This window comes from Aspergillus chevalieri, chromosome 1 (assembly GCF_016861735.1).
Source record: "Aspergillus chevalieri M1 DNA, chromosome 1, nearly complete sequence".
NCBI lineage: Eukaryota > Fungi > Ascomycota > Eurotiomycetes > Eurotiales > Aspergillaceae > Aspergillus > Aspergillus chevalieri.
Window position 1 is genome coordinate 4,041,584 of NC_057362.1, and position 19,493 is coordinate 4,061,076.

Sequence of the window (19,493 nt, forward strand, 5' to 3'; positions counted from 1 at the left end):
ATTCTGCTCAAGGATGAGATCTCATATACTCTATAACGGTAATAAGTATGCGGATCAGTAAACCTTTATAACTGACCTTAATGTATACGCCTACGCTTCAGTAAAGGCCAACATAGTTATACGCCTGTTCATGAAAACTATCACATCATGCTAAGTTCAGACACAATCTCAACTACGGAAACGACCACAACGGATCATAATACTCATGAACCGTATCCCCCTTCACCCCTGGCGCCACGAATCTCGATACCCCAGTCTTCTGATCATAGCTCTGGAATGTCTGCGCCAGACGCTTTCCTCCACCCCCCGGAAGATCGACCACAAATGAAGGTGTCATGAAACCAGCAATTGTGCCGCGAACATGCGATTCTATGTGAAGAATGTCACGTAGTGGTGTCCGTAGGTCTTCCACTCCTTGGACCATGTCTCCTTGGTATACGTAGTACTGCTTGAGTCAGTAACCACAGTGTTTCAAAGGGTCAGGAGTAATAGTACCGGCTGGATATTTATATCAGCCAAACGCCGAATCAGCTCCTTCATCGTAGCAACATCATTATTTACCCCATTCAACAAAACCGTCTGATTGCGCACCGTAACCGCATTCTCGAACAGCCTCTGCGCCGCCTGCTCCGTAACCCACGAGATCTCCTGTGAATGGTTAAAATGCGTATGCAACGCCACGCTCTTTCCCTTCTTTCTCCCCAGGTTACTGATTTCAATCAATGTCCGCGTCCAATCATCGGTGGAATCCAAGATCCGTGACGGACAAACAGATAGTCCTTTACTCGCGAAGCGGATCCGACGCACGTTGTCGATTCTCAGAAGTTCTTCGCCTACCTCGCGCAGTTGTGCTGGTTCCAGGAAATACGAGTCGCCACCGGAGACCACGACGTCTGTGACGGTAGGGGTGCGCGCGATGTACTTAAACATGGGCTCCCAGTATTTGCGCAGCGGTAGGAAGCGCTTCTTTGAGACGGTTTCGGTCTTTGCGCCGACAGAGTACGAGCGTGTGCAGAAGCGGCAGTACACAGGACACACGGAAGAGGCTGAGAAGTTCAGTTTACACTTCCTTCACTTTCAGCCCAAATTCAGCATTACTTGAGACTTACCCAAGAACAACACTTTGTCTGGATACCGATGTACTAATCCTTTCACAGGTGAATCCAGACTCTCATGTAGCGAATCTAGCTGCAACCGCGGGTGGTCTGGTTGAAACGACGAAGCTAGGGGAATGAACTGCCGCCTGATAGGGTCTGAATAAGCCTGTTCCCAGTTGACCAGAGAGAGGATATGTGGCGTGAGCCTGGTTGCCATAGGGGCTCGTTTCATGCCCGCGGCAACATCCGCGATGAATTCCTCGCGGGTTGCATTTCCGTTAGTTGAAGGCGAGGGGATACTGGATGGGAGAACTGAGGCGAGGAAGGTGAGGAGGGAGGTTGCGTTTTGGAGGGAATGTTTTATCTGTGGATGTCAGAGATATATACATGGGCTTATGGTTGATGGAGTGTATACCTGCCACTTGTAGTTGATGAATTCGTTCTCTGAGACGTCTTTCCAGAATGGGATATTTCTCCAGTATTTAGCCTGGGGAGTGCTGGTAAATGGTGTCTGGGAGAGAGGGTCGAAGGTAACTACTTGAGGACTACTTGTGGCGAGCCATCGTCGAGGGTTATAGTGTTGGTGATGAATGTGTCGGAGACCACTCTGTGTCCATCTGGTATATAGGGCCATGTTTGTTTCAAGTCTAGTAGAAATTCAGAGACATGAGAAACGGGAATGGCAATTAGCAATATTATATGAGGGCACGTAGAAGCTGAGGGATGCTACCGCCCATCTTCACAATGATTGTGCATACGTTGCTCATATGCAAGATGCGTTGGCCAATGATGCATTGTATCATGCCTCTCCTCGGGTGGCGTTCATAGCTCAGCTGAAATGCAGCTCAGACCGCTGCTTCAGCCGTAAACTCTACTTTTGCGCAACCTACAGCGTGGCATGAATGAATGCCTCAGAATGATGTGCTCAAGCTCAGCCCGGGGGACTCTTCTAAATCTTTCCCCTTACCAAGATGGCGCCCCTGGTGATAGCATTTTTCTACGAAAGCATCTCCCTTTATCGGTCCCGCGGATACAGTGTCGAAGAGTGTGTAGAGCTGGACCAGGATGAAACCATTGAAGCCATTGCGCAATCCCTCCGAAGCAATGGCTACGAAGTAGTCCTGGTAGGTGATGTCAAGGAACTGGTGAATCGTATCGCCAAGGGGGAACATGAGAAGTGGGACCTAGCTTTTTCAATCTCCGAGGGGATGCATGGGGTTGGCCGTGAAGCTCAAGTGCCCGGTCTACTAGAGGCGTATCGCATTCCGCATGCGTTATCGGATGCAGCAACGTTGGCTCTGTGTTTGGATAAGGGGAAGACGAAGGTATGGCCGTCTTAGTATAGAACTGGGATTATGATAGCTGACAACTACCAAAGATGGTTCTTGAGCATCAGGGTATCCCGACTGCACCCTTCGCCGTTGTCCCAGCACTGTGGACTCCCAACGGTTCGACGGCAAAGACGGTCTCGCAGCTTTTGGAAAAAAGTATCCATGCTGAAGAACTCAAAGACTTCCCTCTCTTCATCAAACCAGCCTGCGAGGGATCCTCAAAAGGGATCTATCCCTTCAGCAAAGTCACCAGCCCCTCCGAACTCGAGAACGGTGTCAAGAAGCTCCAAGCGCGATTCTTAGGACAAAGCATCCTGGTGGAGAAATATCTGACCGGAAACGAGTACACGGTCAGTCTGCTGGGGACGGGCAATTCTGCAAAAGTCCTTGGCTCGCTTCAAGTCAACTGGTCGAATCCCGCTGACGGCGGCTTCTACACCGTCTCTAACAAGAACGAGCAGGGTAATGAACATCTGGACCAATTTGTGGATGCTCACAATAACCCTGAGGTCCAAGCAGCTGAGGATCTAGCCCTGCGGACATGGCACGCGCTGGAGTGTTGCGATGTTGGGCGAGTGGATGTTCGATTTGGGGCGAATGGAAAGCCATATGTTTTGGAGGTAAGTCTTGCTCCGGCCCATGCACAATGCAAAACTGACTATCGCAGCTCAATCCACTTCCTGGGCTGCGTCCGCAATGGTCTAGCCTGGTCCAAACCGCCGAGTACCACAAAATCAGTCATGAGGTACTCTTGGGGAGAATTGTTGAGAGCTCCTTGCAAAGATATCCAAGTTTGCGTGAGAAACAAAGTGAGAAATAGCTGAGGTATCAAGAAAGGGTATCATTACTCTATAAATCGACTTCCTATAGCTACAATATACTGGCAGCTCGACCCCGAACCAGAGGTAACCACCCTAGGTCCAAAGGTCCACGCCAAAACCACTAAACACCACCAAGTAATGTGTATCAGAGATGCCTTCATCGCGTCCGTTGAAGTAACAAGGTTGGTGTGCCGAACGCCGCTATCATCCTCCCCCCATCCCAAGTCCTGCAGCCCTTAAACCCCGAAGGAGAGAGCCACAAGACTCCTGGAGGGGAGATGGTTCAAATAATACACGCTAGGCTTTCATCATCTGCGAATTTATTAGCATTAATCGTGTTTGTATCAGGAGAACTGGGTGCTCACCTATTCAAAACTTGGAAGGATGAAGAAGAAAAGAAGAGAAATTGTGAAAAATTCGCCGATTTTTGTATGTGGAGAGCCGCGCTAGAACTTTTTGGGCGGGCGGTGACATTCTGCCAATATAACGCATTTCCGCTTCATTTTCTCTCTATTTTCTTGTGACATTAGCTGTTTTCCGATCGTTATTTGGCTGTCTTTATCAATTGGTGTCGACGAGGGTGCTTATTCCACTCTCTTCCAAAATGTTCCCCCGCGTGGGACGATACTCCCCCCGTCTCCGCTCTAGCTATATCGAAATTTCGAATTACTTCCGCGGCCGACAAGCTGGGCTTAGGACTGGATTATTAGCTCAGGCCCCGACATATAGATCTTTTCATAAACAGTTTTGTCTCCGAGAGCAACCGCATATACACGCAGAGCACCGACCTTTCCTAGAGCGGTTCAAGAAAGCTGGTATGGCATCAGTTATCCTTGGATATCAACGAAATGTGGCTAACCATCTGACTTATAGTTGAATTCCCTCCTGCTACGCATAATGACTTTGAAGTATTCTTCACCCAGGCCAGCCCTGGTCAAGAAGTTACACTTCACGGCTACCTTGGCCACCGCGCAGATCTCTCTAAGAAACTATCCTTCGTGCGTTTGACGGACCCAACAATGAAACACAGCGTGCAACTAGTTTCCTTTGCCAAGAGTGGCGACGCCTTTGAGAAAGTCAGGTCAGTTAGCGCAAACAGCCCCGTGGCAGTAAGAGGCAAGGTTCAGGCCAAGAAGGCGAAAGGAGGCGAGACACTCGAAAAGAGTGATGCTTGGGAAGTACACGTCGAAGATTTACACTCGCTCAATGACTTCCCGAAGAATATTCTCATGACCCCGGAGACGGTGTTTGCGCCAGAGCAGCGGTACTTGCAGCTGCGTAATGAGAGTGAGTTGCGTGATGCATTGCGATTCCGTGCGCAGGTGCACAATGTGTGTAAGGAGGAATTGGAGCAGTGTCAACCTGCTTTTATCGAGGTTGAAACGCCACTTCTGTTCAAGTCGACACCTGAGGGAGCAAGGGAGTTCTTGGTGCCGACGCGGAGGCGTGGACTGGCCTATGCATTGCCGCAGAGTCCTCAGCAATACAAACAGATCCTCATGGCTAGCGGGATCCCGAGATACTTCCAGTTTGCACGGTGTTTCAGAGATGAAGATCTCCGGGCGGACAGACAGCCTGAATTCACCCAGCTCGATTTGGAGATGTCCTTTGCAACTGGTGAAGACGTCATGCACGTTGTTGAGGGGATTGTCCGCAGGCTCTGGTCGACCCTGATGGATGAACCAGCACCATCCGGCCCATTCCGGAGACTTTTATACGAGGAGGCCATGAGCAAGTACGGATCCGATAAACCAGACACCCGATACGGCATGGAGATCTCCCGGATCGACTACCTTCTCCCCGTCGACCTAGTCAGCAAAATCACCCCAATTCTCAACCCATACGTCGAGGTCTTCAAAATCGAAAATAACGAAAACGACCCGGCCGCCATGACCAAATTCATCACTGAATTCCTAGACTCCCCCGCCGGCGCTCCCTTCAACAACAACCCAGACGGCGCCCCCGGAATCTTCATCTACGACGCCAAGAAACCCCTCTGCGGCCTGCAACCCTTCGGTTTCGAAGCAGCCGAGCATATCGAAAACGCTCTCGACGCAGACCACGGCGACCTCATCGTGATCCAAGCCCGCGAAGCAGTCCCCTTCACCGGCGGCTCAACGGCAATCGGCGATCTGCGTCGCGCTCTGCACACCGCCGCTGTATCCTCCGGCTTCAAACCAGCCCCCATGGGCTTCGAGTTCCTCTGGATCACCGACTTCCCCCTCTTCTCCCCCTCTTCAGATACGGAGCCGGGCCAGGGTGGCGCAGCAGGCATTTCTTCAACCCACCATCCCTTCACTGCTCCCAAGACCGCCGCCGACGTCGACAAACTCCTATCTGACCCTACGGAAGCGATCGCAGACCACTACGATCTCGTCGTCAACGGCGTCGAGCTTGGCGGTGGTAGTCGCCGTATCCACGACGCCGCTGTGCAGGAGTTCATCCTGCGAGATATTCTGCAGATGCGGCCGGAGCGGTTAGCAGACTTTGAGCACCTGCTTGACGCGCTTAGGGCTGGGTGTCCGCCGCATGCAGGGTTGGCGCTGGGGTTTGATCGGTTGGTGGCGGTTATGTTGGGGAAGGAGAGCGTTAGGGATGTCATTGCTTTCCCGAAGACTGGGAAGGGAGGGGAGGATGCCATGGTAAGGGCGCCGAGTGAGATGAGTGAGGAGGCGTTGGAGACGTATCATTTGAGGTTAAGGGAGTGAGTTTTTAATAGTGTGGATTGTATAGATACAAGATACCCTCTCGTCTCATGTATGTGCATGTTATGCCAGCATGTGAAATGATATATATACTTCCTGTCCTTGTCCATCCCGCGGGGTCAACTAATAAGGATCAACCCCATACTTCTCATTATCCGCCCCATCACTTTTCGCCAATCTCCCCGTCTGCGTCCTCAGGCCTCCCCTACTCGCATCTACAATCGGTCTCACCCCTCCCTCAGAACCTTTAACATCGATTCTCATATTCGCTGCCACAGTTAGCCAACGCCACAACCCAAAAAATACAGAAATGATAAAACTCACCAATCCCAGTCAAATGATAATTAACATAAATATTCTCCCAGCACCCCTTCGGCGCATGATACACCTCATGTGAGATACTCAAATGCGGATGCGTCCTGGTGATACTATTCCACCAATTCCACGCCTCTCTATGCAGAGGACTATGCGCGTAGCGGTGCATTTCTTCAATCGACCGGAAGTAGCATAGTATTATGGATTGGTTGCTGGTTTTGCGTGCGGTGGCTTCGAGGTACGTCGTGGAGCCGAGGACTTTTTTGCGTTGATATGTGAGGAAAGATGGGTGCGGAATAGGAATGTGGGATGAATGAGCTTACAGCCATATTCCTCTGCGTTCCCTTCTAGCTGGGCTAGCATTTTGTTCATGAAGTCTCCTACCTGTTGATACCCGGGGCCGAAGATGCCAAGCGGACTTCAATTCCCACAACTTAGTCAATCCATACACAAATGAATAGAAAACAAACATACTGATTCGATCTCGCCCCCAACATAATAACCGTAACATCCTCCGCCGCCCCCTTCTCCGGCAACATCCCGTCCCTCCCCGGAACCTGCGCGGAGAACTTCCCCCACACCACATCATCCATATTGGTATTTCTGATATAGCCGAATGCCATAAGAACGGTATGCATGGCGCGCCATGATAAGAGACAGATTGCGGGTAAGATGGCATAGGGAAGTGGTAGTAGGATTGTTAATAGGGATTGGAGAGCGGCGCCGATAAGCAGCCAGGTTTGGATTGTGAAGGTGTCGCGGAGGAACTGTTGCACGGTTAGCCTGTAGGTTCGGGGGTTGGTTGTGTCTTACTCCGTAGGGGACAGGGGAGGTACATTATGTGTAACGATGGCGCTCACAGCCCCGGAAGATAAATGTGGGCTCTTGATTGATAGTGACTCGAACGCCATTTTGATATCCGGAGTTAGTCGATATAGCGAATCAGACATATGTTGTTGAAAAGACAGAAATACGAGACATCGGGCAAATTGATCACATGATGAGGAATACACGTAACGGAACGGATCGGGCCGAGTGTATGTGGATCTCAACAAGGTAGTAGGGCTAGTTCATCCATCCATTATCAGTATGCTTTTTCAATTGCATCACGATCAATCATATGCTATTATACAATGAACGCCATCCCAGTAGACCATATCGAACAAGAAAGATTGGAAATATCAAAAACAGGACCGCTATCTTGATGAAGAATTCGACCCTGCAGACACTGCGCCACTGTCACTCGTCTCAAGCTCCTCCTCTTCAGCATCATAGTAGAGATAATCATCTTCATCATCAAGAGGTTGGCCAAAGATCTGATTCCAAACACCATCCCAAAGACCCTTCTTCGTCAATAGACCTCCGACCAGAAGGATAGGAAGTTGCCAGATACTAGCCCAGAACAGACCTCGCGCTGTCCCGTTGGCACCCTGTTGCTTCCAGAACCGATATGCTTCCTTCACCAGCCATCCATTGGCCACCGTGCTGCCAACCAGGAACCCATGACCAACCACACCAACCCACCAGAGCCCGATGGAGATGGGGAACATAAGAACCGAGTACCGAAGGGCAACACGTGCGTTCCGGGCGGGGTTGGTCCAAGCAAGCATCTTATATCCAGCCGCCCTGTACTCTTCGCGAATCGTGTGGGAGAGCGCATTAAAGTGTGGGAATTGCCAGGCGAACAAGATACCACCCAGAAGCCATCCACCAATACTATCTTCACTGAGAAGCATGTCGCGCCAGGTGTCGTGGCCCATGGTTGCCGTCTGGCCAGCCGCGGCAACCCAGCCCATCAATGGAGGAATTCCTCCGACAATGGCTCCCACCCAGGTGTTGATCACATGCATCCGTTTCAGCGGGGTGTAGACGAAAGCATATAGGAAGATGTTAAAAGCCGAAAGTGCCGTCACAGTCGGGTTGGTTCCAATGTACAGCAGACCAAGCCCCGAGGCGGCCGTGGCGATCGCAAAGAGAAGGGCTGCACGGCGGGAGAGGAGGCCTCGAACCAATGGCCGGTTTTTCGTCCGGGACATTTGCGCATCGTATTGCGGCTCGAACATCATGTTCAACGTGTTGGCACTACAGGAAGAGAGGAAGGTGCCCGTAGTCAGATAGAGGAAGGTCAATGTGGAGGTGGAAAGAGTCGGGAGTGGGGCAATGGACGGGTCGAGTGTAAGGAGTGTCGATATAGGATACATGCCGTACGCGGAAGTCGTAGTTAGGACGATCAGGACCGAGAGACGGGGTTTGGTGAGGGCGAGAAAAGCGGCCATTTTGCGGCGGAGAGAGGTAGTAGGAAGAGCGGAGGAAAAGGACGAGAGTTGCGCGGATGCATCTGGCGGAATAACATGTTCTGTGGAATTGTTCCCAGTCGCCTCTTCTTTTAATCTTTTCCTCCGTCTGTGAGGCAATTCCTCTGGATTTGATTGTATGGTGGCATCGCTGGATGACGAGGACGCCGCACGAGTGTTGGCGGGTGAAGCAGAGGGATTGGCTGTCGACAACGAGTCCAATAAATTTCCATTACTCATGAACGTCGCATCATCAACTGTCCGGTTCCCCGAGAAGTAAGTCTTCTGCAGCGTAGATGAAGGGGAATTGTCATGAGCGACACCGGATCGCAAGCGGGACGAGGAGATGAAGGCCCGGACGGAGGGGCGGCGCGGGCGCACAGCACGGTGTAGACATTGCGAACAGAGCAGGCGCGCAGGGTCTCGAGAAGCTGCTCCGGGCCTCAACAACGAGGAACGGAGAGGGATCATGGCGGGGTTGTCAGAGCATTTGGCGACAGAAGACGGAGAAGGAATTAAGCAAGTCGGCGGGCAGCGGAGGAGAAATTCCCCGGCGGGCGACAGGAGCCAGTCGCGCAGCCGAACTTTTTTGCCGATCAGCAAAAGACAGCAACATTTAAAGACTGCTACTGACTGTCCACAAAACAATACAGAATCTGGAGTCCTAACGAGACAAAGATAATGCCATGGATGTCCTCCAGAAATCCGTGATTGAACCCCTCCAGCCTGTCCTCCGCCCCATCGCCCTCTCTCTCCCTGAACCCGTCCATGATGCCATCGTGTCGCTGATCGGATCTGACTGCCACAATGCCCTGGTGCTTGGCCTCGACGTGACCAAAGACCCCAAGTGCACATCACTAGCCATTTCCAAGGCCCTCGGCTTGGCCATTGTTGGCGCCAGCGCTATCGTCAAGGTCCCGCAGATCCTGAAGTTGATCGGTTCGCAGTCGTCGGCCGGTGTGTCGTTTGTGTCGTACGCGTTGGAGACGGCTAGTCTGCTTATTACTCTGTCTTATGGCGTCCGCAACAAGTTTCCGTTCAGCACGTATGGAGAGTCCGCTTTGATTGCGGTGCAGGATGTTGTGGTGGGTGTGTTGGTGTTGAGTTTTGCTGGAAGGCCGACTGCTGCCGCGGCGTTTGTTGCGGTCGTTGCGGCCAGTGTGTATGCGTTGTTGGTGGATCAGAATATGGTGGATGCGCAAGCGATGGCCTATCTTCAGGCTGGTGCTGGTGCTTTGAGTATTGCTAGCAAGGCTCCTCAGATCTTCACCATCTGGAAGGAGGGTGGCACTGGACAGTTGAGCGCTTTCGCGGTATGTCTATCGCAGCCCATCCTATACGTTCCACCCCGCTGACAGGTTTCGTTTGTTTAGGTATTCAACTATCTCGCCGGATCCCTGTCGCGCATCTTCACAACTCTGCAAGAGGTTGATGACAAGCTTATCCTCTACAGCTTCATTGCCGGTTTCACCTTGAACGTGATCCTGGCAGGTCAGATGCTGTACTACTGGAAGAGCTCTGCAAAGCCCCAGATGCAGGCTAAGCCAGCTTTCAAGCCGGTGCAGCAGGCCCCTGTTGCCGCGAGCACTGGCCGGGCGTCTCCCAAGCCGTCTGGCAAGACCCCTACTACCCGGAGACGGGGTTAATTGCTATTATAGTTTAATTTGATGTTGTGTTGTTCGCATTTCCAATCATATCCATACAGTAAAACATGCCGTAGCGTAATTACCGCTGCTTCGGCGGCAAACCAGTCGTCATAAACCTCAACACATCATCCAACGGCATCATCGGCCCAGCAGCAGCAGCCACCTGACTGGGCTGTCTCGCAGCAATATCAAACTCCAACCCACCCCCAGAAGCCTTCTTCCTCGCCCCCACAATATCCATCTGATCCTCCTCCTCTTCCTCTTCCTCCTCACTCTCATCCTCATCCTCCAACTCCCTCCTCAACCCCGTAACAACATTCTCAATTCCCGCCTCCTTCTCCTCCAGCGTAAAATTCCCACCCCAATTCCGTCTCCTAGCCTCTTGATTCGCCTCCACGGGAGCCCACGCCCACAACTCCGCCAAATCCCCCTCGCTCAGTTCCCGGCCCCCGACCTGTGTCTGCGACCGCGATTTCTGCCCCGTGGTCCGCCCGCGCGAAACCCAGTCTTCAACACGAGGATCGAGTTTCGTGCGCAGGAGTTGTTCGAGGGCGGGGCCTTGGGTGCGGGACGGGTAGTCGGGACCTGGGTACGCGACGAGCGAGTTGAAGAGATCTTTTTGGTCGGTTAGGTGCTCGGAGACGGTGATGAGATTGTTGGAGATGATTGTTGCTTGGGATTGGAGGGAGGACCTATTTTCCTTATCAGTATCATTGATGATGGTTAGTTTGGATTGGGGGAGTATACCATGAGGGAAGCGGATCGCTGGTGTTTATACTGGTGATCAGGGAGCTTAGGGAGTGGGTTAATTGGACGAGACGTTGGCGGGATTGCTCGAGGGCTTTTATTTGGTCTTGGTTTAGGGAGGTCATTTTGCTTTGCCCTTTTGCTTTGAGTATCTTTGGCGTGGTTTGGTAGAATTAGGATGCGGACGTCGATGAGAAGTTGGCATTGGTGTCGTCGGAGATAATACCCGCTACAGCTGCTAAACTCCGCACAGCTGCAACAGACCATTTGTATTTGAACGTCTACTCTGCTCAATATCTCCCAGGGGATTACTCACCCTAGAAACTGCTTTTAGGTGATCAGATTTACCACGTAAAAAATACCTAGCAACGCGAACGTAGATTTCTGGCATACATTCCTTAGGGTATCATTTGTGGGTAAATGTAGATACAGTGTCGGCGGTCTAGTAGTTATGATTCTTGCCATCCAAGCATGAGACTTGGTGGACAAATTCCGGCCGACATGTTTGTCCTTTTGCCCTTTTGGAAGTAAGCTTCCAGGGGCTACATTCTGCCCGATGTGCTCACCTGGCGACCATCTCTGATTTGGCACAGTATCACCCGTGAGGAACCTCGCACAACTTGCCAATTGTCGAGAACTCGCTGTGAGGAAAGGGGGCCGGTGTTGTCCACCCGTAGGCGTATTCGACATACCTAAAACCGTCATCAGAAACTATAGTGAAAGAGAAGAAGATGGGGCTCACCTGGTATGCAATCGTGTGAAGAGAGCACATACCACGATGCCATCATCGGTGTACTCAGCATGCATGAGTCCTCTCTGAAAGCCCATGCATGGTCAATAGACTCAATACCCAGATTACCACAGTCAAAAGAAAAAAAAAAAAGCATCCATTCCACAAACTGCATAGCACGGCGTTGGCAAGTTCTGGTGTCAGTTTTTGTTGGAGTACCTTCTTTGAGGGTTGTGATCTTCCCATCAGACTATTCTCAAGGTACAGCATGAGCTTCTCGGCATCACCTTGGGCCTTTGAGAGATGGTATGGTGTGTGTTCTTGATCTCAGCGCATTCTAAGTGGATCTGTGAAGCTGTATTCTCGCATTTTATGTGTTCTAGCAAAGATTGTTGGGGGGGTTGTTCGTATCAATTTTTGGAGTGGGAAGGTGAGCCTTTCCCACAAAATCGGCATTCATTAGCAATGGCTGACAATGTTCGTTGATAGAAATTTGGACTAAATGTCAAGGAACATGCCTCTATCTTCGTCCGTAACTGTGATATAGTACAGGATTGAGAAAGCCATTCCCGGGTGTTCATTAGCAAGACTAGAAACATACTCTCGCAGGTCCGACTGCAAGGTTATTCAAAGGCCTCCCACTGCAAAATTGTTCGGCGACATCATGGAATTCTTCCATGTTTTAAAAAAGAGCGTGTTCCTCCTGAAAACTGACAGTGTGACGGCTCAGGGAGATCCTGTAATCGGGCTACCGTGAGAACTAAAAATACAGGCGAGCCTGTTATTCTCGCAATGTATTGTTCTAATGGCGTTGGACTGCAGCTTGTAGTCCTTGTACATGTCTTGGGCCTCATCTGTCGCGATAGTATGTTCAAGGCGCGAAATGCGGACGATTTTGAAGGAGAAATGGGAAAGGACTCCAAGGTCGAGGAACAGGACCGCCAGAACGGATACTAACATAAAAGTACGTATTCCGGGTACTTTGCAATTGATTTACACAAATGTAGTCTACGATTGTGAGAGGTGGCTCTATGTGCCACGAGCGCACATTATATATAAGGACGCCGGCGGCGTGGCGTTGTGGTAGCGTCCCGAGGCAGCCCCCATTATTGGGAACTTTTCCTAGAGAAAGTTCTACCACTGGGAGGTCGTGAGTTCGATTCTCACCACTGGCACATTATACCACCATGTGGCCTTTTCCGAGGAATTTGGCTTGCTACGGCACCCGGGAGCATCTAGGGGCTCCCAAAAAGAAGTAAGTGAGCGTTCTCTAGTCTATCACACACGGTGTGGGGTGTTAGAGGACCTTTTCCCAGCCTCTAACCCCTAAGGATGCTTACGAAGAACGGCCTAGGCCAATTAACAGTTTGAATCACATCAAGCTCAGATGTAAAAAGGAGCGGATGGTAAGCTCATGCCTCAGCTAAGCTACTTATCCCTAGGGATAGGGTACGGTCCTTATGGACAAGGAATCATGGGTTCTTTACCCGTCGAAGGTGGCTAGAGTGAACTAGCCAATAATACAAGGAGGGTTAGGAACTTTCTTAGGGCCCTATAGCCACAGTTATCGTAGCGCTATAGGGGCATAAGAAATAAGTACTGCCCAAATGCCCTGCGCAGACAAGGCGGATTGGGGCGAGGAAAAAGCTACGAATGGTCAAGAAAAAAGATGTTAAGAAAAACTGAATGTACTGAATAAGTCTACCATCTTGGTAGCGGTCTGTCATAGCCCCTAGGGCTCGGTATGGACCTTAAACTTGATTAAATAAATAAATAAATATATAAGGACTTGAATTATGCTACGGAGATCGAGACAGAAACCATAGTCGACCAATTAATCAAAACCTAATATTTATCTAGAGCATCTTTTCATGAATACCATATACAGCCTCTTTCCAAACCCAGAATATAAAAGACGAATGAAGTATAAGCATAATGCCACCATAATTGTACCCAAACAAAAACATCAGGCAAACGAACAAATGAAAAGAAAACAACATGCTGCGAAATGTAAACAAAGTCCAGTTCTGACGAGAAACTCAATAGAACGCGTATTTAAACAAATAGAAGATATAATCAACGCCATCGCTATGCATGTATGCAACTTAACCAGTATTTCTCCGGAACGCATCATGTGCTTCAACTCGAATCTTGAATAAAAGTTCGTCGAGTTGCCGGAGACTGTTCTCGTCCAGGGTGGCGGACTTGAGATCGTTCAGTGACTGCTCAAATGAGCGGATGATTCCTGATTGAGAGGCGGCTGCGTCCTTCTCAGTGGGTGCCTCGGCGGGCTGTTCAGTTTGTGGAGCGTGTGCAATGGCGGGCTCTTCCTGAGCCGGTGCAGCAGTGTTGACCTCAGGAACCATTACTGCGTCTTCCATTTCGACATCAGGCTCTGTAGTGGGTTGCTCAGGTTGTACCTCAGGCTGGTCCATCTCGACATTTCCTTGGATTTCAGCGGGCTGCTCTGGGGAAGTGGGCTTCAAAGGTTCCTTGACTTCTTTCTGCTCGGCCGGAACGTCTGGTTCTTTCTCTCTTTCCTGGCTGAGAGCCTTCTGAGAAGCGACGTTCTCCGCAACGAGTTGTTCTTCCTGCGGGTGTGAGTCCGGAACCTGGCTCACATCCTGACTGGTCTCTTGACTAGTCTCCTGAGTCTCCTGACGGGCCTCCAGATCCTTCTGGCGATTCTCTTTGTTGGCCTGCCGCAAACGAGCGCGTCTGGCGTTTCGGGAGTTCTTTCGAAGACTTTCCTCTGCGGCGAGTTGCTCAGGAATGGTGCCAAGGCGAGTCGATCTTCTCCGATTTTGAGAGGATTCCGGAATATGAGAGTCATCCTCCAAGGTGTGATCTGCGACCTGCTCTGGTTCTGCTGTTGTTTGTTCAGTTGACTCCTTGGCATCAACAGTATTTTGCCCCTTTCTTCTCTTGCCAGCAGATTGAGCCGGTGATGATCTTGGACTCGTATCATTCTGCTGAGAAACAGGAGCCGAAGACCTTGTCGAGCGCGTGCTTCTCGGTTCCGGAATGATATCCGTAGCAGCTGGCTGTGAAGAAGTAAGACGGTTCGAGCGGCGTTTCTCTGACCTAGGCGGAGTTTGGACGTCTTCAACACCACGTTTCCTCTTCTTCGTCATGGGGAAGCTGTTAGGGAGCTCTGCTGATTCATCCTTTAAATTCCCTTCATGATCCGCGGCATGCTCCAAATCTAGCTCAAGTTGAGACGCAACTTGTGATTCCACGTCTTCGTTGACATCCTCGTTGAATGAATCCGCAATGGTGTTGCTCACGTTCCCTGTGCCAGGCTGTTTGTTGGGAGTTCCTAATGAGATCGATTTGCCGGCTTCTTCGGATCGCATGCTTGATTCTGTTCTTTTGGAAGATTTCTTACTCGGAGTAGACTTCTTCGAAGAGCGCAATCGTTTGGTCACAGGCTTTTCTTTCGAGGGATTGGCATTTGAGCGGTCTTTCTTGGATTTCTTCTTTGGAGACTTGCGAGAACTCGTCTGTTCACTCATCGTGTTATCCTGTTCAGCAGGGACTTGCAATTCTTGGCGGTCTGGACGCGGCGACTTGATCGTGGGAGGAGAAGATGGGGGATCTGTATTAGGATGAGTATCGGGTGTCTTCCCCCTTTGGGATGAGGCGAGTCTTGACTGAGAAGACTGCGGTCGGTTCCTGATACCAGGCGTTGGGGATGAGCCAAGGAAGACGTCTTCGTTTTCACCTGCGACAACCGGGAGAGTAGGTGTTAACGGAGGCTCAGCATCGCGACCAGCATTGCGGAAGTTGCGCAGGTGCGGAGGAGTCATGAATCCAAGCTCTTTTGGCGTGATGGCAGGGGAGGATGACCGGAGATTCTCAATCATCGAAAAGAGCTCCTCGCGCTTCTTGCGTGATGCAGTTGCAGCTGAGAGCGGCAAGGTGCCTTGCATGAAAACAAGTTCGTCTGTCTGTCGTTGCTCTGGCAATTGGAATTGGTCCGTTGCAGCATCGTCCACCTTGACAACTGGAGATGAATCATGCGAAGTCACCGCCGGATTCTCAGAGGTCTGATGTGGTTTGGGTGAAATGGAGGCCAAATCGTCATCAGCCGCGTTGGGGTGGGCATTGATCTTCGAACAATTTAGCATGGCAAACAAATGCAATAGACCTTCCCGAGAACAAACCTGTAAGCCATTGACCAACGGCGAGGAGGATGGTGGCTGATTCTGATTGTCCGACCGCCATTTCTGCGATGCGCGCGATATAGACTCGCTGTAGACTAGTGATCCGTCCGATTTCGACATGGTGTTTAGCATGTCAACGAACCGCTTTGATATCGACATATGAAACGATTCTAGCCCTCCGCAAATAATAGGCTCAAACTTTTGCAGACACGGGGGGTTGGTGGATTGGGACATTTGAATGATATTCAAAACAGTAGAGGAAAGCACGCGACACTATTATTGAATTAGCATATCTCGCAACGAATAAGCAATACCTCCTTTGATTCACTTACAGCAACCAAATGCCTACTACCAACGTCAGATTCGGCATCTAATTTGCGCCCTTCGTCCTTTAACCACTGGACAAGCGGTCCCTGAAACTTTTCAAGTACCATGGACCGGAAATCCAAATCCCCGGACTCCAAGAAAGACGCAAGAGATTCGATAAAGCCCGCAGCCCCTCCACTGTTCGCTGGATCAAAGCCCCCGTATGACTCTTTAAGTGTTTTGTGTATCAGTGTTTGCAGCTTCTCCGGAAGATACAGTCCATTGCTTCCGTCGAACTTCGTGACATCCGGGCGTCCACACGACACGGATAAAAGAAGTAATAAGAGCGAAATGGAGGGCGTATAAACGAGTTTGTCGTGGAAATGCGTGGCAGCCTCAGCAACTGGCTCGAGTACCATCGTTACAATTGCCTGGCCGTCCTTTTCAGTCCTCGTAGCATGGGCAAAGGAGTCAAGAAGTTGACCCCAAAATTGGGAAATATCGGCAAACTTCAGACCTGCGGAAAGGATCTTGACGACGTTTTCGTAGTCGCGAGGTGAAGGGGCACGGTTAGACTCTTTCAAACGGCTCAAGGCATCCATAGCAAATTGTGCCGTGCATTCCCAGACGGTCTGGTCAAGATTATGCTGACCAGAATGAGAATTGGTTTCGCTAGGATGTAAGTCCACACAGTGACATAGAAGATCCAAGCGTGAGCCCCTAGTCTCTTTTCCGTTACAGAAGGCCTCGAGCGTGCCATTGACCAAGTCCAAATAAGACTCGGTTGGCTCTTTGATACTGGAGACGTCGCTGATAAGGCGCATAAAATGCATAATAGGAGTGTTCAGGTTTGAATCACCCTGTTGGCCACGGTGTGTAGGTGTAGTGGCAGTTTGGAATGTTTCATCGGCTGTCTTCAAAAGAAGTTTCTCGGTAAACAGAATGCTTCCAAGATCCGAGATGACCTTAGCGGACAAAAAACGGAATCGCTCGAAAAAGGCATCGTAGTTACCGGTTGCGTCGAGTGACGACGGCCCAGACTTCCATAGGCGTTGAAGAAGCCCAAGCACTGCGGCAACAGCTTGCATCGACTCGGGCGTTGGTGTGATTTCTTTGCTCGAAGCATAGGACAAGGCGTTCGAAAGGCTGCCCCAAGCACTGGCGATATATGATTGCTCGGGCCGCCCATCTGTCCAAGGCGCTGACTTGAAAAGATTCTCGAATACTCCGATAACAGATGTGATACGCGACCTGGTCCATTTACACTCGAGTGCCGGCAAGAAGCTGGGGTCGAACTTGGTGCATTGACTTATCGTGGCTTCTGTCCAAACCTTTGTATGCGAGCTCCACAGCATATATGACAGAGCATGTGCGACATGGTTGCTTAGCGTCGGATTCGAGGCGAATATAGTGGCGGAAGGAGAAGAAACATATTCCTGCCATACTGTGTCAAGGAATGGGTGAGTGGCGGTTGGATGGAAGGAAAAGTATAGAAGGTTGAAGTAACTAGAGACGGCCAGTTGGTTCGGATATGCCCCGTTTTTCTCCTGCTTCTTTCGTTCAAATTGGGAGAAGATGGGTTTGCTCAGCATTTTAATCACTGATGGGTTGGTCGTTTCATTAGGGCCGACGACGACGACGAACCGGTTCCACCCAAGTATAGCCTGGGCTTTAATTGCCGCATCGCTGCAATTGAAACACTTCTGCAGAACGAGAACCCATTCTCTGAAATGCTCCCATTGGTCAATGTTCAACGATCTGCATCTCAGAAGGGAAACAATGACGGTCCAGATTTGAGGAACATGTGAGTTGGTGTCGGCAGATGCCATCATCCGTGACATTCTTTCACAGATCTCAGACACCAGCTTTTTGCTCTTGCCCAGCGGCTTGTCGAAAATATCACGAATAGTCTTGGATAGGGTTGCATTAGGCCCAGCAATCTTGGATAACTGCGAACCGAGTGAGATCGATTTGATCCTCGTGTCTTTGACGGGGTGAAGCAGGCCTGAAATAAGATGTTCCATCCATAGGGCTGCTTGAGAAATAAAGAACGATCTGAATTGTTCGAGGAGACGATGATAGATGCACAACCGCTGCGAGATAATACCATTCCCGTTCACCCTGTCGCTGATATCGCGTAGCCCATTGAGCAGACGTGCCAGGCGTGCATTATTCATAATCTTCGGCCCAAAATTCTGACCGGACAGGATAGACATGCAATGTATCAACACAGACTTGGGTACCTTGGCATCGTGAAGCCTGTCGATGGAGTGATCGACCAGAAAAACCCGGAAGTCATCTGACAGCTGCCGGGATATCTCGGCGTGCCAAATCAGAGCAGCAGAGAGTTTCAGGGCCTGACACACGAGATTGATGTCCACTGGTTCCGCATTCTCGAGATCTCTGGTGACATCCTTCCGCATGTAGTCTGTAATCACACCCAGTTTGTCCGATACTTCTTGCAGGGTCGGTACCCCTTCGTATGTCCTCAGCACCCCAAAAAAATGCATGTAAGCATCGAGCTTCGCAGTTGTAGAGTCCCCCCCAAGTTGTTCCGCAATCGAGTGTAGCAGCATGACGAAATTTCCGGGGGTTACGGGTTCGCTTTCGGCAGTGTTCACGGGAACCGGAGTGTTTGTCGACTTGAGGATGGACTTTGAGGGCTTGCGTTCATTCGACGGCGTTAATGTCTTCAGATCTGATTTCGAATTCATCGCAATACTGGTGACTGATGGCGGGATGACATGGCTCGGGAACGGTGAGAAGTTGACTCGTTTCGACTGTCGAGTAGAAGGAACACCTGCGGAATCAGGCACAGAGAAAGGCGAGGGACCGGGAGTTTGAAAAATAACTGGGGAGGCTTCAGCTTGACCATTCTCGTCATGAGCCAGCACACGAGGTGTCTTCCTGAGTGGAGTTGGCGGACCAGCGACAGCTTCCACCATATTTCAAAGAATCGCACGACGCAGAACTTGAAGACGGAAGAGAGAGAGGAAATGCAATGAACATTGCGGCTCAGGCACAACGATCACACTCAGACAGCTCCGTCCATGTCCTGGTAACCCGACTGGCAATTCGAGAGACTAGTTGATTGAAGTCCGCTCTCTGGTGTACCTGAAAAGGACGACCGCGCCAAGCCCTGTCGTTGGCGAAAAGACGCGCCTCATCGCGCCTGTGGCTGGTGCACGCGTTAAGTGGAAGTGGCGCGGCAGTTGCCTGAGGTGTCGAGATACAGAGTCGTACACTAGTGTGATTTGTTACATTGTATAACATATCACTGTACATTATCAGCGCTTTAAATTTTTGTATTTACTCTTATATATTGAAGCTTACCC

General features: G+C 50.5%; 8 protein-coding genes across 8 annotated transcripts; 3 read left to right on the top strand and 5 right to left on the bottom strand.

Moving 5' to 3' along the window:
• Nucleotides 1-172: 172 nt before the first annotated feature.
• On the bottom strand, nucleotides 173-1,731 carry ACHE_11410A (KamA family radical SAM protein; the record flags this gene model as incomplete). The annotated part of the gene is made up of 4 exons (XM_043275977.1): nucleotides 173-445; nucleotides 496-1,046; nucleotides 1,110-1,461; nucleotides 1,513-1,731. The coding sequence occupies 4 exons, from the start codon at nucleotides 1,729-1,731 to the stop codon at nucleotides 173-175; spliced, it is 1,395 nt and encodes a 464-aa protein (XP_043132530.1).
• Nucleotides 1,732-2,068: 337 nt separating this feature from the next.
• ACHE_11411S (D-alanine--D-alanine ligase family protein) lies at nucleotides 2,069-3,248 on the top strand (the record flags this gene model as incomplete). The annotated part of the gene is made up of 3 exons (XM_043275978.1): nucleotides 2,069-2,422; nucleotides 2,476-3,048; nucleotides 3,096-3,248. The coding sequence occupies 3 exons, from the start codon at nucleotides 2,069-2,071 to the stop codon at nucleotides 3,246-3,248; spliced, it is 1,080 nt and encodes a 359-aa protein (XP_043132531.1).
• A 605-nt stretch (nucleotides 3,249-3,853) lies between these two features.
• On the top strand, nucleotides 3,854-5,957 carry ACHE_11412S (aspartate--tRNA ligase MSD1; the record flags this gene model as incomplete). Its single annotated transcript, XM_043275979.1, has 2 exons — nucleotides 3,854-4,064; nucleotides 4,123-5,957. 2 exons carry the CDS (start codon nucleotides 3,854-3,856, stop codon nucleotides 5,955-5,957), a joined length of 2,046 nt encoding a protein of 681 aa, XP_043132532.1.
• A 120-nt stretch (nucleotides 5,958-6,077) lies between these two features.
• fmaE (monooxygenase fmaE) lies at nucleotides 6,078-7,219 on the bottom strand (the record flags this gene model as incomplete). The annotated part of the gene is made up of 5 exons (XM_043275980.1): nucleotides 6,078-6,223; nucleotides 6,279-6,527; nucleotides 6,593-6,687; nucleotides 6,744-7,036; nucleotides 7,106-7,219. The coding sequence occupies 5 exons, from the start codon at nucleotides 7,217-7,219 to the stop codon at nucleotides 6,078-6,080; spliced, it is 897 nt and encodes a 298-aa protein (XP_043132533.1).
• A 246-nt stretch (nucleotides 7,220-7,465) lies between these two features.
• On the bottom strand, nucleotides 7,466-9,034 carry cox10 (protoheme IX farnesyltransferase; the record flags this gene model as incomplete). The annotated part of the gene is made up of 1 exon (XM_043275981.1): nucleotides 7,466-9,034. The coding sequence occupies one exon, from the start codon at nucleotides 9,032-9,034 to the stop codon at nucleotides 7,466-7,468; it is 1,569 nt and encodes a 522-aa protein (XP_043132534.1).
• Nucleotides 9,035-9,249: 215 nt separating this feature from the next.
• On the top strand, nucleotides 9,250-10,209 carry ACHE_11415S (putative monosaccharide-P-dolichol utilization protein; the record flags this gene model as incomplete). The annotated part of the gene is made up of 2 exons (XM_043275982.1): nucleotides 9,250-9,876; nucleotides 9,937-10,209. The coding sequence occupies 2 exons, from the start codon at nucleotides 9,250-9,252 to the stop codon at nucleotides 10,207-10,209; spliced, it is 900 nt and encodes a 299-aa protein (XP_043132535.1).
• Nucleotides 10,210-10,288: 79 nt separating this feature from the next.
• On the bottom strand, nucleotides 10,289-11,081 carry med8 (RNA polymerase II mediator complex subunit MED8; the record flags this gene model as incomplete). The annotated part of the gene is made up of 2 exons (XM_043275983.1): nucleotides 10,289-10,901; nucleotides 10,957-11,081. The coding sequence occupies 2 exons, from the start codon at nucleotides 11,079-11,081 to the stop codon at nucleotides 10,289-10,291; spliced, it is 738 nt and encodes a 245-aa protein (XP_043132536.1).
• A 2,710-nt stretch (nucleotides 11,082-13,791) lies between these two features.
• On the bottom strand, nucleotides 13,792-19,103 carry ACHE_11417A (putative telomere length regulator protein (Rif1); the record flags this gene model as incomplete). The annotated part of the gene is made up of 2 exons (XM_043275984.1): nucleotides 13,792-16,125; nucleotides 16,185-19,103. 2 exons carry the CDS (start codon nucleotides 19,101-19,103, stop codon nucleotides 13,792-13,794), a joined length of 5,253 nt encoding a protein of 1,750 aa, XP_043132537.1.
• Nucleotides 19,104-19,493: the final 390 nt, after the last annotated feature.